We start from the raw sequence: 19,521 nt of genomic DNA, 5'->3' as shown, positions 1-19,521 counted from the left end.
ATTTTGTACTGTGTTTAGCCAGAAAATAACTGATGCACGCTTTCTCGTTGCAAGGGGACTGCATTACAAGTAAGACTGTATCAGCAAGACTAACCTTTAGGTGTAGATAGTCAAATTTGAATGGTACAAGGATAGTGTGTGTGTGTGTGTGTGTGTGCGCGCGCGTGCATATATATACACACATATATATATATGAATAAGGCCTCTAAATGATTTTAAATCAGATGGCAATATTATTGTTTAAAGTAATATTAACATCATAAATATATATACGCATGTGTATATAATCCGTGTGTGTGTTGTGTGTGTGTGTACGCATACACAGAGAAAATGAATGAATCAATGGATGAATGAGAATGGACAGGAATCAGACCACCCTTTCCTTGGGTTAATTACTTTACTATGAAGATATGTCCAAACCTCTAAAGAATTTCCTGGTTTGTATTAAAATGCACTTCAAAAAGACCATGAAAACAAAAATTTAGTTGACAGGCTACAGTGGGATTCAGAAAAAGACACAGTGAATATAGACTAAGGTGCAATTTCATGCTGGTGATTTTTCTTTTTTAAAATGTAAGCCACTAATTTTTTAAGAAAAAGAATTTTAAACCAAAGGTTGCATATTCATATTACACAGAAACTGGAACATGTGACTTTTAGCACAGTGTATACATGCTCACACAAAACTCAAATATTTACACATTTAAAACAATTTCCATTTAACATATGAAAGTTCTGAGATACATAAAAGCATTAGTATTTTCTATAAAACTACAATTAGAACATCAATTTGCTACAAGCATATAAAACATCAAGTGTTTTCTTGGAGTTTCAAGTTTCCTCTTTAAAACAAGATCTTGCTTGCATATATAATTTTTCTCCAATAATCAGTAAGGACTTTTTTTTCCCCCCAAGCGATTATTTTCCAGATACATTATAAGCTCAAGAAAACGGACCCAACAGTTATGCAATATAATTATGTCATAACAACTTAATTGCACATAATGCTTTAAAGTAGGTTTGGACGACGTTCTCGAACACTTTGGTATAAGTTCTTCAGGGACTTGTATTAGAAATAACAGGAATTATAAGTCCCTTCAATTCCCATTTTGCTTTAAAAATGGACAAGTCTTTGGTTAAAGTTCTACATTTTGGGCATTTATGATTAATAAAAGTGGTCCCCAAACCAATAAATGGCGCTGATATATTCTTTAGTTCACAAGACTTCATTTAACTTGTTTCTGATGAAGTGAGAGACTAAAGATCTTCACTTATTATAACACGTCATTGATAGTTTCAAACGGTCATTTACAAGCAGAGAAATCAATAGGTTAGTCGATATTTCTCTGTTCCATTTGTGTTATAATCTAAACTGTACAGTAAGGTGCAGTAACTATAGATACTGTTCCACAGTATACGTGAATATGATTGGAAAGACGAATAGCATTAAATTTAGAGTCTGCTTACTCAGAATAAGTCAGTATCAGACTGTACAGTAATTCTGCATTAACTATAGTAGGTTGTCGGGTAATGCTTGTTTAAAAACCCCAATACCATTCCATTTATAAGAGAAATTGTTGCAAATGTATAAAACAGCAGATATACAAGGAGAACACCAAACATACTTTATTAGCACAAAAAAGCAGCCATAACAAGGCACAGCAAGCAGAAACGTACATTAGCAGTCAAAGGGTTAGTGTTGCATACAAATATAGCTTCTCTTTTTTGTAGCCTTGGCAATAGCCTTCAGAATGTAAAAGAACTTTCCATAGCAGCAGGTAAGGAAACCAAGGAGCACTCACCAGTGGTACAGAGCACATTAACAAAAAGACACAAGAATGGATTCGACTAGTGCAAAATGTCTAGGACAGAACTGTAAATTCAGTTCAATACTAAGAAGCAAACACTAGAACTTGGTATTACTTCCAAAATAGCTCACTCAAGTAGTATTGCATACTATTCTAAGTGACAAAAAGGTGCTAAGTAAAGTTATTTACAGATACCAGGGTTGTACAGTACCTTTTAAATCTGCAATGTAGGTTTCAGATTTTGCATTAGAAATTAACTGCACTGAAATTCTCTAAATTGTACTTAAGCAATTCAGCTACGAGAGTTTACAACAAAGATAAATACTGCCATCCAAATTGTTCATTACAGTTTAACAATAATCTCAACACCAGCAACCACTGTAGTTATTATTATCTGAGTTGGTTGGGCATCTTCTAGTCTCATTTTCTTCATGGTTCACAACCTCATCATGGGCACAGAAAGGTCCAACTTTAACTAATGAATGATTAGAATGCACGTATTAAATTTAAAAAAAAAAAATCACACACAGGACTACATTGCAGCTATTCCCAATGTGTTTTAAGTTAAAGCACTCATTAAAAAAAATTAATACCTAAGGCCTTTAAATAATATTCTACTACCAACTTTGTAAGCCTGAAATTTTAAGAACTATTTAGAAAACCTGGTTTATTTAACAGTACCTTTTGCAGAAGAGACAGGGGACTGACTATAAACTACATCAACACTTAAGTGAACTGCACTATGCCCTTGTGGCCAGAAAATTGCATTTTTTTATTCTCAAAGGAAGGCAGTCTTTATTTTTTGGACTTCCAAAGCTTGATTTATAGTAACTACAAACATCACTACTTTTGGAAGGTTATAGAAAAGTTCTTAGAAAAAATAACAATTTCAAACATTAGTCACACTGTTGAAATACTCATCCAATAGTAATAATTTGTTCTTCAGTAAGAAATAGAATTCTTCATAGCAAATGCCCCCGAGTTGCCTCACTCAATTACTACAGTCATTAAAAACCAAACTGTCAGCTCAATCGACAAAGCGTTTTGGTAGCCTTACCGAATACCTGTAGCTCTGTCCTCTGTTGTCTCAATAGGCACCACGTATATCTGAGTAACAGCAGACCGCATCTGACAGATACTAACACTAAGACTACATACTGCACTGAAAAAACCTAACACTGATACGTGTGCTTGCTATAGGTGTACTGTCTGATGCACATAAAAGCAGATCTAGTTAATGCCCTCTGGGGGCAGGAGAGTTTACTTCGCCTTGACTGGTTCTCGTTCTAACCAGCGAACTCTAACTTTCTGCTTATAATGATACTCTTTCAAAAAATCCTGCAGCATTGATGGTAAAGGGAGGCCATCTATTCCATCATATGTAGTGCATCTACAGATTACCGCACGGCAGATATACTGCAGGCTAAAAGGGAAAGTCCTGTTTAGCGAGATAGTAAGCAATGGTTCAAAAAACATGCAAGAGCTGGGATCTTTATAATGTTCTAAAAGTCCTGTTACAGTGGAGGAGTGAAATACACATGGGTCGTGGGCGTCAAAACTAAAGTTGTGGTTCCACTGTTCAATCCGGGCGTGCAGAGATCTGTTGTAGCGCCGGAAGCTCACGGAGAAGAGGTAGTCCTCTTGCGCAGAGTCCCTGAGCAAGAATGTGCCTTCAGGTTTTCCTTCAAGGAGGGCTTCTGCTTCGTAACGGTCCATCACTCCCCAGTAACAGGGATTCCCTGTAATCTGAAGCAAATCAGGCACGAGGCAGTGTATGTAATCAATCTGCGTATGGACTTTCCAAGCCCCCTGTCTGCTAACGTGGGCATGGCTGTCTCCAGACACCTGACGCTGCTTCTGCCTCCGCGACTGCAGACACAGGGTGGTAGTGTCCTCCTCCGAGTCACAATTAACTTGTGGAATTGCAGCACTGTCCCCACTTACGTCGGTCATGCCAGGAGCTAACTTTGGTCCCAGTTTATATAATGGATTAACCTGCGCGGTGGCTTCAAATGTATGTATTTGTGCGTTGGGAGGAGGGTCAACCCCCTCTTCAATACTAAGCCGCCTTCTCTCTCGAAGCCTATCTTCTTCATCTTCTGTAGAAACCAAGGACGGATCAAATGTATCAAAAAATGTTGAGTGTGGGCTCACGGGCGCCGTATGCTGTTTAATCAAATGCCATTTTTGGGCTAAATCTGAGCCGGCAGGAAAAGGGCATTTCTCAAGCATTAATTCGGAAAGGTGTATTTTTCTTTTATTAGAGAAGAGGGGTTTTGACTGCTTGCTGTAAGTTCTCATGGGAAAACACAAGCCCACAGTGTCCTGCAACCTCTGTCTCAGAGAGCGACTTCCCACAGTTCTGCCGGACACGCCGTCCATATCGTGCACCGAGCTTACGCCGTACCGCCTCTCTCTCCTTTGAAGTCCACTTCGAGTTCTACCAAACTTTTTATCAGTATCCAATGAACTCTGTGTCTTTGTAGAACAGGAATGTTTTTTCTTCCCACCCCACGGGGCATGCCGAGAGTAGGAATCTCTTCTTGTGAGTCTTGTTCCTGGGGTGACACATGAATCATTATCCTTTTCGATGCTGATTTCAACAATCTGAGGAATTTCGGTGGCACAGTTAGGGTTTCTCCTGGAAGAATTCTTTGAAGGGCTTAATCCCAGTTGTAAGGCAACATTTTCTCTTAAGGGACTGCTTTGTTGCTGAGGAGCTGAGTCTCCTATACTGATGTTTCTCTCTTTAACAGACAGATACCTGTTGGAGTTCATGTCCATATTGTCACTACGGCTCCCTCCCTCATGACCGAAGAGATTCTGACACCTGTATTTGAAGTTATTCCACATCTTCCCCACTTTATCCATTGATTATAAGATCTAAAGACAAAATAGGAAGAAGAGAAAACTGTGTTAGGTGGTGTGTGCGGACAAAACAGGAAGTTCCCATGCACCCTGCCCTTCTCGCCGGACGTTTCATTTCGGTGACGCGGAATTCAAAGTGGCCCTCCACTGCTCGCTAAAGCGATGAGGCAAACAATGCCGGGAGTGGTAAGGTCTCTGGCCCTTTTGTGACAATCATAGCAACACTAGTCAAGCTCGTCCTCACTGGCCATTTCCTTTCAGACAGAATACTCAGATCTCATGGGAAAGAAAACAAACTCTCTCAATTAAACGCTGGTTTCTTTTTCCCACGCATCAACCTAAGTTCATTAGGACACTGACTTCGGTCTCCAGACTACAAATAATTCAGGCACTGGCTCAAGTATTACAAAGGGAAGATATGTTCTGTATGGTTGAAACATATCTGTACTCAACTACTCCAAAGTTGAAATCAGGACATTTGTGTAACACATTAAAATTACTTCAAAAAGCTTTGAGTACTAATCTTCCTGACTTTGCTTACCAACTTGTTATCTCATCAGGCATCCTAAAGCTTACAGATAGACTACTTGTAAAAATTCAGTATCTTCCCTTCCTATTCTGCAATGTATTGAATCTTATCCATGATTTTGAAGAAGCGGTTTGAGTAGGAAAGAAAATAGGAGGAAAGAAAGAGAACATTGAGATATAAATAGAAAGGTGTCTTTCTGCTTCCCAATTCTTAATCCTGGAAAAGGCTGGAAGTAATAGAGTAACAGAAAAAGCTATGATATTGCAGTAGTAATTAAGAAAACCAAACCAAAAATATGTAATGTGGCTTCTTTATTTTTGTTCCTTTAAAAAAATCAAAAGTAGATTATCACACTTTACAGATTATTTTACGACTCTTAACACCAACAGTCATGCTGCCTCATTCAATAACCTAACAGTCAACATTAGGAGAAGTGGAAAAATGTAAACTTAAAATTCAAGTCGTTTTAGGGGCGCCTGGATGGCTTAGTCGGTTAAGCGTCCGACTTTCGCTTAGGTCATGATCTCGCGGTTCGTGGGTTCAAGCCCCCGGTTGGGCTCTGTGCTGACTGCCAGCTCAGAGCCTGGAGCCTGTTTCAGTCTATGACTCCTTCTCTCTCTGACCCTCCCCTGCTCACCCTGTCTCTCTCTCTCTCCTAGAAATAAATAAAACATTAAAAACAAATTCAAGTCACTTTATCACAAAAGGGCAGCAGAAACTTTATTAAAAAGTTCTCTTTCTATTTTGCCTTTTAATGAGCCCGGTACTTTTTTGCCCTGAATTTTTTTTTTGTTCATGTTTCTCATTATGCAATACTCTTCACAACTTACAGTCTGCTGGAATGTTTTTTCTTACAGTGGTGAGAAGCATTAGAGCTGATCCTTCCATTAACTGTGACTAATGCTCTTTGTGATAAATAGTTGGATTTTCAAGACATTGACTAGGGTTAAGACAACAATAAAAACTAAACTTTATATATATCTTCATTCTCGTTTCTTACAGAAAGGGCTCTTGGACTAATGATGATGCCAACATAGAGAATTTATGCCTATGAAATCATAAAATGCCCTGTCAGATTATTCTTTATTACAAGCATACTGTTAGGTATATAGGAGTTGGCATCGTAGGTGGTATAGATAATTCTAGTACAATCTATTAGATGGATTAGATTTAAAAAAGTTTTCTTCTCATTGAACTCTATCAGAACATTTTCCCTCCTTCTCTTTGTTTTGAGGTTTACACTATTTGAACTTAACATGCCTTGTTATTATCATTTATTCTTCTTTTCTCTTTTACATTAAGATTCTGTTCTTTGCTCATAGTCATGTTAAATATGAGCCTGCCAATAAATACCTGCCACATCCTTGTTGACTCCAACACCTTTGTAGATGTACTCTTCCAACATCCGAGAGGTCGCTTCTAGCTCCATTTCCTCCTCATTTCTTTATTTAAAAAACCTTTTTAAAAAATGTTTATTTTTTTAGAAAGAGACGGTGCCAATGGGGGAGGGGCAGACAGAGAGGGAGACACAGAATCTGAAGCAGGCTCCAGGCTCTGAGCTGTCAGCACAGAATTCAATGTGGGGCTCCCAAAATGTGACCTGTTTTTATTTTGTGAGACGTTGTAGTTTTTCTCTTTATCCTTAGCCTGGGACTTTTTTTTTTTTTTTTTTTTTACATTCATTGTGTCCTTTCCATGTCCTTCCCATTGCCTCCATCCTCCCTCCGAAAAGTCCTTTCATTAGACAGCAGACCTCTTAGATTCATCTCCTGATTACATTTATTTTCTTTTCAATACTGCATTTTTTTTCCTTTTCTACTGTCTGGAAGATTTCTTTGGTATCACTTTGCACCACTTCTACTGCTGTTAGAACGTTTCCTGTCACAGCTTTAATTTCTAAGACGTTTTTCTTATTCTCTGAATGTTCTTTTTAATAACATCCTATTCTAGCTTCTTGGATGAATATCTCATTTCTCTGAGGATACAAATTTTTCAAATGTTTTCTTCTTTTTTTTAACACTTAAAATGTTTTTATCTGTTTCCTTTCTTTTTTCTCCCTAAGTCTTCAGGTGTCTGTTTTTTATTCTGGAGGCTTCCCACAAGTGTCTGATGAGTCCCAGCCGTCCATCACAGATGAGGCGGCCACTAACACGCTGAACAGAAGCTCTGTCTATGTGGTGGTGCCGGAGGCTGGGTCAGGTACTTGTCAAATGACTGGCTTTCCCTACAAGGTGAGGAGGCAAGGAGTTGGGTTTTTATTAGGAAATCCACAAATGTCAGGAAATGTAAGTCTTGTCTCCTGGCCCCTTATCCTGGAGAGAAATCCTCCAATTTCCCCTCTGGGGCATGGGGGCACCTGCCTGCCATGTTCTGAGAACAGGGGAGGAGAACAGTAGGGTTTTCACCACAATATTCAGACTTTTGCTTGGTCCTTATTTTCAAAAAGGTGTCCTTATTTTCAAAAGATACTCTACTTCAGCTCTGACCGGACCTCTTAGATTTAATTTCTCCAAACTCTAACCTCTAGTTTTATCCAGGGTAAAAAAGAGCAGTAGTCTTCCTGACTGCTCAGGGTAAAGGAGGGCATGTGTGAGTCCAAAACATACAGACTTTCAAACATTCCTGTGTTTAGCTGCATACTTCACCCTTACCTTCTGAGCTAATTGGTTCCTCTCATTTCTGAGCCAGCACTATACTGTTTTGCTTATTTTTAATATCCTTGTTTGTAGACATTTATATAAGTTTTCTCCATTCTGCTAATTTCTAGCTACCTGCTTCTACTGAAAACCAGTTGATCAATCAGGTTTACTTCTGTTGCACATTTGCTTTCTACTTATGGGTTTATACCTTTTTTTATTATTTGAGAGAGTGAGCACGTGCACAAGTGAGCAGGGGTGAGGCAGAAATAGGGAGAGAGAGCATCTTCTCTCAATATAGGGTTCGATCCCACGACCCTGGGATCATGACCTGAGCCTAAATCAAGAGTCGGATGCTCAACTGAGTCACTGGGTGCCTCCCCTTATACTTTTTTTATTCCTTTAATTTTAGTGAGGTTTCAGGAGTGAATAAAGTTAAAGTGACATATTTAACTTGGAAAGTCCTCTTTTCACAATTACAGACAGAGAATAGTACACCACACAGAAAACCTCTATCCAGATCAGTGATTCTTTACAAATGGAGAAACAGCAAAAAAAATTTTTTTCTGGGGTAAAGGATCCACACAATAAACACTGGCTGCGTGATATATGATATCGCCCGGAGAGCTCTTTAAACTCCATGATACACAGGCCCCCTCCCAAGAGATTGTGATTCAACTGGTCTGGAGATGGGTCTGGACACTGCTGTTTTTTAGAAGCTCTTGGGTGATACTAGAGTGAAGCAGGAAAACCACTGACCTACTCCAGCCGTGGGCTCCAATGGCAGCTGTGAAAGAGGGAAGAAGGAGGGCACTGCTCTGTAGCCGTACTAAGTACACCACCCACCTCAATCTTATCACCATTTCTCTTTTCATTTCTGCCATGTACACAAGAGGCCCATGGAATCTCAGGAAAGACTGTCGACAGCAGTGCCTCTTAAACTATCCAGAATGAAGAGGCCAGTTTTTCATTTCGCAAATCGATTCCTTTGTATGGCATTCTAAGAATACATTGTTAGAAAAGTGAAATGTGAAAAAAGACATGAAATACAAGTGTCAATCTTATTAGATTGAATAGACATAAAATAACTATCTAATAGCTATAAACTATTTTAAATGCTTGTGTTTAACTCCTATACTTAACTTGTCCCAGACTGGTAACAAACTACACTGGCCCCAGTTCACAGCCCTTACAGTAGCTCACCATCTAGAGTTGTGCTGTCCAATACGTGGGGTTATGGAGCCCCTGAAATGTGGCTGGTGTCATATATTATAATGACAAATAGTTTTAATATAACTAGCCAAATATATTATTAAAATTAATTTCATCTGCTTTTTACTTTTTTATGAATGAGGTTTTTTTTTTTTAGGATAAGTGCCAGAAGCTTATTTAAAACTTTTTTTAATGTTTATTTTTGTAAGAGAGAGAGAGAGATCATGAGTAGGGGAAAAGCAGAGAGAGAGGGAGACAGAATCTGAAGCAGACTCCAGGCTCTGAGCTGTCAGCACAGAGTCCGACATGGGGCTCGAACTCACGAATCATATGATCATAACCTGAGCTGAAGTCAGATGCTTAACTGACTGAGCCACCCAGGCACCCCAAAGTTTTTTTTTTTTTTTAATGTTTATTTATTTTTAAGAGACAGAGAGACAGAGTGCAAGTTGCAAAGGGGCAGAGAGAGAGGGAAACAGAATCTGAAGCAGGCTCCAGCCTCTGGGCTGTCAGCACAGAGATCATGTCCAGAGCTGAAGTCAGACACTTAGCCAATTGAGCCACCCTGGCACCTATGTGAATGACGTTTTACTTTTAAAGAAAATTTTTAAATATTTATTTTTGAGAGAGAGAGATACACAGTGTGAGCAGGGGAGGGTCAGAGAGAGGGAGACACAGAATCTGAAGTGGGCTTGACTCTGAGCTGTTAGCACAGAGCCTGATGTGAGGCTCACACTCATGAACCGCAAGATCATGGCCTGAGCCAAAGTCAGACACTGAACAGACCAAGCCACCCAGGTGCCCCGAATGATGTTTTTTAATATTTATTTATTTATTTTGAGAGACAGTGCATGTGTGTACATGTGTGTGGCAGAGAGAGAAAGAGCACGAGCAGGACAGAGGCAGAGAGAGAAAGAGAGAGAGAGAGAGAGAGAGAGAGAGAGAATCCCAAGCAGGCTCCACACTGTCAACTCAGAGCCCAACGCAGGGCCTGAACTCATGAATTGTGAGATCATGACCTGAGCCAAAATCAAGAGTCAGACACTTAACCAACAGAGCCACCCATGTGCCCTTGCTTTTTACTTTTTAAATGTGGCTACTAAAATATTAAAACTCACATACATAGTTCAAAGTATATTTCTACTGGAAGGTATTGATCTGGATCAGGGGTCAATAAATGACAGCCCCAGGACCAAATCTGGCCAGTGGCCTGTTTCTGTATGGACCCTAGCTGAGAATGGATTTTACATTTTTAAAGGGATAAAACAACAAAAACAAAAAATCCACAAAAAATATTTGACAGAGACCACATGTGGCCTGCGAAGCTTGAAAGGTTTTCTGTTTGGCCTCTTACAGAGGAAGTTTGCGGATGCCGGTCTAGACTATGCCACTGTGGACATCAGGAGAGCAGTAGTCAAGAAGGCCAAAAATTTCTCTTCTCCGTGTTTATAAGATAAATCCTGTAGCTATTTAAAGATATTTCTTTGACAAACTATCCCTTTTAGAAAGCAACCAAACTTAAAACCACTTCTCTCCTCATGAAGTTCTTTATAAGCTGCATGAACAGGCGGGGCGTGTAGAAAGCATGGACTTGCCCAGTTACAGAGGCTGTTTCTAACACTGAACCTGTGGTTCATTTTCATAGAGCAAGAAACTGAGTGAATTCTCCATTCCTAATCTGGAGACTGTTGCTAGACTGCATCGTGACAAGATATTCTAATTTAAAGAAAGACTATTATGCTTCCACATCCCTTGGGGATAGAAAGTAGATTTTTCTCGATGTGGGGAATGCTATGTGGGCGGCTGTAATATTGCAAAGAAAAAAATACTGATAGTGATTCACAGATGAGTCCATGCAAGAAGAATCAGGAAGGCATTTCAACTATCTTAATATCTACAATGTCAGTTTTGAGGTTCTTTGGTTTGTTTTGTTGTTAAATTTCTAGAAATGTATTTAGCTGAAACTCTTTGAAACTTATAAGTCCATTACTTTAGGGTTTTATGTAAAGTTACACAGTACTAAACAGTTTTAAATTCTTTATGTACTGACTCTAGAATACATGCTCATCATCCATTATAAGCTTTCACATTTTTACACCTGCATAGCTGTCCTTACAACAATCCAAAGCAAATTCCTAAAAAGTCATTCCTTCCCCCAAGGACAATCATAATTTAAAACTGGTTTTATAACTGTTGTAAGTTAAAGAATTTTGTTGAAAAATGATATCTGACAGGATAAGCTATAAATCAAAATAATGGAAAATGAGAGGTCAAATTCCATTTCTACAAAAATTTACATATATAAAAAAATTAAGGACTATAGTCAATGGCCCTCTTAATGTCAAGTAGTGTATGTTACAAGATCTCCACAAAACAAAATAATTGAAACAGTTCCTGGGGTTCATTTCAATGGGACTTAATCCATACTTTATTAGAATAAATTAAATGCAACAAGTTTTAAGACTACATGGCATATATCATAGTGGGTAAAGAGGAGGAACGTAACCCAATCCACATCCCTCCTCTAAGTCTATCTAGACTACTTCGTCATGGTAATATCTGCCCAATGAACAGTCCTTCAGCCACAGTAACAAAAATTAAGACACAAGGACTGATTAAAGTATTTCTGTGCCAAATTCAGGTACGAGAGGCAGTTTAGAAGAAATGAGTTTTGACCGATATTTTAGTGGCACTTCAATCATTTTTAGAAAGAGACATACAACATTTAATATTAAGAGTGGAACAGAAATCCAAGGATGCATGGCTGTCATAGCTGTCATCCCGTAAAGAATCTGAGAACCATTTGGGCTTTTAAGAATGTTATTTTTAATTGTTATCTATATACTCTATTGTGACATGGTCTATGTTATCTAATTGGATGCCTATTTATCTTTTATACTGCTATTTATTACTATGTTTTGTGGGTCATCAATGGTCATATAATTCAACCTTATATACTTTACACTTTTACAACACACATATTAATACAGTAGACCATGTACATGTACATGTGCACTTAAAAGTGTGAGGCCCAGAGCCCCCTGGGTGGCTGAGTCAGTTAGGTGTCTGACTTTTGATTTTGGCTCAGGTCATGATCTCACGGTTCGTTAGTTCAAGCCCCACATCGGGTTCTGTCACAGCTGACAGTGCGGAGCCTACCTACTTGGGATCTTTTCTCACCCTCTCTCTGTCCCTCCCCTGCTGTCTCTCAAAATAAAGAAACTTAAAAAAAATGTTTTTTTAAATGTGAGGTCCAATGATCTAGTACACCCAGATACTTCTGTTCCCACCAGTTGAGTTATACTTTTACTGAGTTATGTTAGCTTCCAAAACTACTCATGTTATTTATACTTTTTATTGTAACTATGTGATTTAACTGTTAATTAACCTAATGAAATGTGGAGGGGTAGGGAAGACTGAGTTGAAGGACTCTGAAAGCATCAATAAAAGGGAGATACCACTGTTGAATTAGGTATAAGCAAGAAAATAGTAAAAGAAAAAAATTTAGAAAAAAAATATTGCAAAGATCTACAAGGAATTCTAAAGTCAGAATGCATGATCAGAGTCTGAGTTCCTGTTCTACCTAAAAAGCCCACACTGGAAATCTTAGGTGATACATTATGGGTATGGTTTCTACAAGATAAGCAATATGGAACTGCAACTAGTGAACCTACTCTCAAAGAAAAGATCTTGGCCTCTTACTAAAAAATCTGGCAAATGAACATGCAGTCTTATTCTTGAAATTAGAGTAAAATATTTAAGGTCTGTATCCCTTCCTATGCCCTCTTCCTTTATTACACTTTGTAGACTACTGGTTCTGAGTGAATCAGGTAAGAGAGGTCTTCCTCACTAGCCACTTAATTAAAATTTATAGTAGTGCCAGGAGGATGCAGTAGGAAGTCCTAACAGTAGAGGCATGACCTAGTTTAAGGGATGGTGGGCAAAGATGACTTGTCCCCGAGGAGGTGACAGCTCAAAATTTTGTCCTGAAGAATGAACTAGCACTGTTCTAAAGGCAGAGGGAACAGCATCTGCAAAAGTCCCAAAGCAGGAGTGAGCATGGCCTGCATAATGGCTGGATGAGCAGAGATTGGCAAGTGAATGGACGAGAGTATAGGGGAGGCTGAAGAGGTGAACTTCGGAATCCACGAAAAGAGAATAAGAAAAAACGTTAATACTGCACTGAAGACAACTGCAGCGTCTAAGTAAGAGCTCGACTAGGATGGTTATGGTAAAGACGGATATGAAATATTGAGAAAAGTCAAATCTATCAGATTAATGACTGATTGGAAATGGGGAATGAGGAAGAGGCAGATGTCAAAAATAACTGCCAGGTTTCTGGCTTGGGGAAACGGGTGTATACAGATGCTATCACAGAGACAGGAAACACAACAGACAGAACAGTTGGCAAGCAAGAGGTTGGAGAGAGTAGCAACCCTAAGTTAGGAAATGCTGTATTTGAGACTGTCACTGAGATATCTACGTGAAGCTTCATTAGTCCATAAGTGTATATCATATAATGTATTATTATACAGCAGGCATGATATACTACGGTTGTTTGCACACGTGAATCCTGAAAACATAATGCTTAGAGAAAGAAATGATATAGATGATACCTACATGATGAATCAATTTACCTTTTAAACAGGCAAACCCCAAAACATGTTGTTTAGACATACCTAGATATATAATAAAAATGTAAAAACCAAGGAAATGGCTCCCTATTGAGGGGAAGGATACAGAATTAGAGGCACTTAGGGAGCTACATGGTTGGCGGGTGCTGGCTGGCTTAGTCAGTAAAGCACACAATTCTTCATCTCGGGATTGTGAGCTCAAAACCCCACACTGGGCATGGAGCCTACTTAATAAACGAATATGGGGCACCTGGGTGGCTCAGTTGGTTAAGAGTCTGACTTCAGCTCAGGTAATGATCTCTCAGTTCGTGAGTTCCAGCCTCACATCAGGCTCTGTGCTCACAGCTCAGAGCCTGGAGCCTGCTTCAGATTCTGTGTCTCCCTCTCTCTCTGCCCCTCCTCTGCTTGTGCTCTGTCTCTCTCTCAAAAACAACAACAACCAAAAAAACCCCACATTAAAAAATTAAAAATAAAATAAAACCAAACACTGGTAATTTTCTTAGATTGGGTATTGAGTACATGGTTTTATTTATTAACTAGTCTTTAGATTGCACTTACATTTTATTCACCCTTTCCTGTGCGTGATACATTGCATGACAGGAAAAATTTAAATTATACAGGCCACATTTTGGCCACAATGGGAATTAATAGCCAGATATTAAACAAACAAACAAAAACCCATTCGGAAAATATTAAGCTCATAACTCTTAAGTATAAAAGAGGAACCCAAAACTGAAAATTATAGACCACTGAGAAAACAGCATATTCATATACTGGGGATTTTTTTCTGCATGGAAATTTGGTGATCTTTATCAAATGCTCTTACTTTTAACTTGGCAATTAGAGATTTTAAACTAGATGGTTACCCCAAAGCAGGCAGAATTAAAATACAAACGCACGCACGCGCGCACACACACACACACACACACCCCCCCAAACAACCAGAACAAAATTCTAAACAGATTTCTCCAACATAGTACAGGTGTTGGCAAACGTTTTCTGAAAAGGGCCATATAATAAGTAAGTATTTTAGGTTTTCCAGGCCATATACTCTCTGTGGCAGCTACTGAACTCTGCCATTATAGCCTGAACACAGCCACAGAAAATAAGTAAATAAGTATGACTGTATGTCAATAAAACTTTATTAGTGGTCAATGAAATTCAAATTTCATGTCATTTCCATTTGTTACAAAATTCTTTTTTTTCTGATTTCTTTTTCAACCATTTAAGAATGTAAAATTTATCATTACCCTCATGGGCCCTACAAAAACAAGTGGCAAGCCAAATCTGCCCTATGGGACATACCTGGCCATCTCTGATATAACACATTATAACACCTTTGATATTATACTCACCAAAACTAATAGTCATTCTATGGAACAATTTAGGGAAACAATACCTAAGAAGAAAACCTTAAGTTTGTAATGATAAAGGTATATGGATGGTTCCTAGAGCATAACAGTAAAAAAACTGGGAACTATTTCTTATAAAAAATGAAACATACATACTATGGAAGAATTAAAGCACTATATAAACATAGCAAAAAAAAAAATCTAACCTCACCTGAAGTTCCACCACTCAGAGATAACCACTGGTTATCTCTATTAGTATATGCTCTTTTTTATACAAGAAGCTATACATAAGATTCTTTTACAATTAAAAAAATCTCCATGTTGGTGGCTATATCCCTTCTCATTTCTTGAAAAATGTATTTTTATTTAATTAGCTATGTCAGAGATGGGATCAGATTAGTAAGAGAGAAAAATGTCTAGCAGCAATGTTTTTTAAATCAACAAATAAATCCAAGTGTCTTTGAAGTAAGCAATAAAACATCAGACAAACAAACAAACGTCGAGAAAGCTGAACAAAAGAGCAGTGGTGACGGGAGAGCTGAGGATGACTCTGTTACTGACTGCTACCATGTGCCAGGCACTGATACACGAATTTTGCTTCTCCCAACAATCCTGCGAGTAAAAATGATCTCAATTTTAGAGATGCAGAAATGAATACGACTGAGAGATTAGAAATATCTTGGATGTAAATTTCTTCCATTATCATCAGTCTGTTTAAGGTTTTCTACTTCTTCTTGAATACAGCTTACTCTGTACACCAACAACTCTAGTCCAGGGAGTGTCATGACAAAGCTCATTAAAACCTCAAGGAAAACATCATTTCTATGTTTCTTCAACTATTGCAGAGCAAGAAAAGGCTGGAACTGATATTACAAGTCGACAAAGCTAGCACACACATACTCAAAAGAAAATTATGTTTGTTCCATTTCAATTGTAAAGAGTGAAACAATAACCTGACCAAAAGAATGCAGAGTAAAAGATATATGATTCACAGGCTTATTGTGAATGTTTTGCTGTCTATGCTATGCCTATTATGAAAGTCCTCAACCTTTGTGTAGGCTCTTGTACCACTCAGAAATATTCTGACCTTATTAAAACTAACGGATCTATGTAAATAATAGGCTCTTCTTTTCTAGAATACTAGCAAGGATCTGTTAAGAATGTGTTTGAGGGGCGTCTGGGTGGCCCAGTCGGTTGAGCATCCAACTTCGGCTCAGGTCATGATCTCGCGATTTGTGGGTTCGAGCCCCGTGTCGGGCTCTGTGCTGACGGCTAGCTGAGAGCCTGGAGCCTGCTTCAGATTCTGTGTCTCCTTCTCTCTCTGCCTCTCCCCTGCTCACACTGTGTGTGTCTCTCTCTCTCTCAGAAATTAATAAAACATTAAAAAAAAGAATGTGTTTGAAACCACATGCCTAATTTCAAGGGATGAAGCATAAGAAGTTCTTGTATTTCTTCCTGCATATTAAAAGAAATACAGTAGTCCATTTTTTAAAAAAAGAAGAAAAGAGGGACATCAAATTAAGAGTCAAGTCACAGTGTTAGACTGCTTAATACTTTCTCCAAAAAGATAACTGAAGGGCTATTTCTAATAATAATAATAAAAAAAAAACCAAGTAAATAAAATTTGTATCTCTGTGTCTCAATTTTTACTCATATAATCCTAACCTCCAGGGGAGGAGGGCGCTGCAGGCCACCAAGATCCCATTCTTAAACCCAAATCACTTGCAGAGCTGCTGCCTGCCCTTGTCTTCCAGCAGCATAATGTAAAGGACACAGGCACGAGACCGTCTATGGGGAAGTGGAGCAGGACACGAGGGTCAAGTCCAGCTTTACCACTTCAGAATGCTGTGAACTTGGATGTGTTCGTATTTGGATGGATTTCTGAACTTAAATTTCCCTCTTGGTAAAATGAGGATAACACCAGCCACCTCATGGGTTGGATCTGAGGATTAGAAGTCATATCTATTAAAGTCTTTCACATATGAGACACTCAAAAGACAGAAGGCTTCAAAAATGCTACCAGTACTATCTAGCATAAAGTTTTAACTTGTCTTCCTTTTAAAAATTAATTCTCCCATTCAGTTTTGGGTCATGGCAAAATGTCAGTATCTTCCAATGTACAGTATCCATCAGACCGTAAATTCTATTAACCATTTAAAGTTATATTACTTCCAGGGAAACACAACAGGGATTTCAATGTTCCATAGCAGTGGAAGCTATAGTTCATCTACAACCTAAACTAAGCATAGCTAATCTGCATAGCACTGGGCAAGGTCCAGAAACACAGTCCTCATTCACTTACATTTTTGCTCCTATGTTCCTTTTTAGTCTATGAAAACAGTGTCACAATTTAAATTTTACCATATAGATACTGCATACGAGGGAAGCATAAAATCCCAATAAGTTCCACTTCATTTTCTATGGAGAAAGCATCTTATGTAATGAGCTAACAAATACACCGTTCACTGAAACGTTTCTTACCTGGCCCGCATTATTGGCAGACTGCGGTGGAACACAAGGAACATATGCTTTAGCTTCAGAAGGCCCGAAAATCAAATTCAAGCACTCTGCTAGCTGTGTGAAATCTAAGTCTCGGCCTTTCCATATAAAACTAGGAACAATGAGCCCTCTTTTACAAGGGTTTTTAAGAGGATAACATGATATAAGGTGAGTACAGCTGAGTCAATCACAGGGGCTCAAAAATGGTAGCTTCTGTTTTATGGCCAATCCAAGGCAGGAGAAGGTACCTGTTGGTGACAGTGGCACAAAGCAAAGCTGTTTTATGTCAGGGAGAGAGAATTGGTGAGTTAGTCTTCCCTTTATCTCTCTCACCTCAAGGGAGGCTGCTTCAGTTGGGCAAATCAGGCACCTTCCCAAGCTCCGGAACAGTGTGTGGTTAGTACTGTAGATACTGCCTCTATAGACAGGCACACAGACGTGTGGCATCGACAGTCCTGTTCCCCCATCTCCCTTAACACCAAAAGGCAGCTACAAACAAACAAACAAACACCAACAAAGCAAAACAACTCTCAGCTGAAGAATTTGGTGGAGCAAGCTACTAGGCTGGCTAGCTTTAATCCAGAAAAGAATCTCTGACTTGGGAAAGTGCTTAACAATGAGCTCCTTGTGATTGTGCTAATAATTTACAAAGAATATTCAGTTACTAATGGTAAGTGAGTAACTGTAATCTGGACCATTTCCTTCTCTAGGAAGGGTAACCACTTTATAACCCCAGCAGCTTAGTATCACAAGAAATTCAAAGACTCTAAGGACGAAAGTAAGATGATTTTTTTTTAACAACACTTTCCTTAAAGGACGAAAGTAAGATGATTTTTTTATAACAACATTTTCCTTTTATCCTTTTACTTTTTATCTAATACTACTGAGAATACATTTACCCTCCTTGTATAAACTAATGGGCACTACTCTCTTCTATGCCAAACTTTAGGCCTGAAGAAAACTAAGGGTCTTCAAATAATTTGAGAGCTTGTAATGAATCTAAGAAATAAAATGAACATAATTAGGACAACTTCCCTTTTTTTGATCTAGATTCTCTACCAGCTTAAGAAAAAAGAAAATTTAAGCACCTTGAAATCAGTCTATTCTTTAGAAATTATGGGAGGGGTCTTGAGAAAAGTAAAGGCAAATAAGGATACCTTTTAAACGCTTAAGAAAACTAATGTCAAAAAGAACACTTTGACCAAAATTACAGACTAGGAACTCTAATACACCCAGTTTTGTGTTATCTATTACCACACAACATACAATTTTATTTAAAAAAAAAAAAAAGAGGACAATTAAAAATCTTTAACTTGTTAAAAGAACAGAGTTAGAACCTTATCTATCAAAAGCTGAGATACAAGGAAGCTGAAAAGATGATTAGAAATATACTCATTTTAACATTTACCGATATCGTACATGGAAGACATTGTAATAAAAGTTCACGTTCTCAGATGAATACTTGAAGAATACTCAGAGAATACTTGAAGCCCTTGCTCCATGCAATATTTATTCTAAGCTGACCCGCATTTTAAACAACTTTATTCTCTGGATACCAAGTGTATAGCAGCTTAGAAACTCCAAATTAGAAACGGCGCAGGGGGTTAGGGAAAAGAGATGTGCTGTGTACCTGCGCACTGACCAATCAAGAGAAGACCAAAACCCTTAGAAAGCACAATAGTCTAGGGTCACAAACTACAGGTATGAATACTGTAAGACATAAGGGGAACAAATAAAGATATAAAATAAAGATTTAAAGGATAAAAGGCCATATGAACAACTTTAAGCTAATAAACTTAGAAGTGGCTAGATTTTTTGAAAAATATAAATTTCCTAAGCTCACTCAAGAAGAAATTAAAAAATCAATAGTCCATAATTCTTAAACACTTTGAATCAGTAATTAAAAATCTCTGCACAGGAAAGCCCCAACTCGGGCAAGCATTCCAGGCAGAAAAGTTAGCCTGTCTAACAACTGTGATTTCT

General features: G+C 38.3%; 1 protein-coding gene across 2 annotated transcripts in view; it reads right to left on the bottom strand.

The window, feature by feature from the left end:
- Positions 1 to 367: 367 nt before the first annotated feature.
- SOCS5 (suppressor of cytokine signaling 5) overlaps positions 368 to 19,521 on the bottom strand; it is a 31,104-nt gene continuing 11,950 nt past the window's right edge. The window contains exons 1-2 of one of the 2 annotated variants that reach the window (XM_077749292.1): positions 17,872 to 17,890; positions 368 to 4,691 (exon numbers count right to left, since the gene is read on the bottom strand). In XM_077749292.1, the coding sequence (XP_077605418.1) occupies positions 3,069 to 4,679 (1,611 nt within the window). In that variant the 5' untranslated portion in view covers positions 4,680 to 4,691; positions 17,872 to 17,890 and the 3' untranslated portion in view covers positions 368 to 3,068. Of the gene's footprint in view, positions 4,692 to 17,871; positions 17,891 to 19,521 lie in introns of those variants that run through there. The other variant, XM_077749291.1, reaches the window with a different exon arrangement.

This window comes from Crocuta crocuta, unplaced genomic scaffold (genome assembly GCF_008692635.1).
Source record: "Crocuta crocuta isolate KB4526 unplaced genomic scaffold, BGI_CrCroc_1.0 scaffold118, whole genome shotgun sequence".
In the NCBI taxonomy this organism is placed as follows: domain Eukaryota; kingdom Metazoa; phylum Chordata; class Mammalia; order Carnivora; family Hyaenidae; genus Crocuta; species Crocuta crocuta.
Note: the sequence above shows the minus strand (reverse complement) of the source record. Positions and strands in the feature narration are given on the sequence as shown.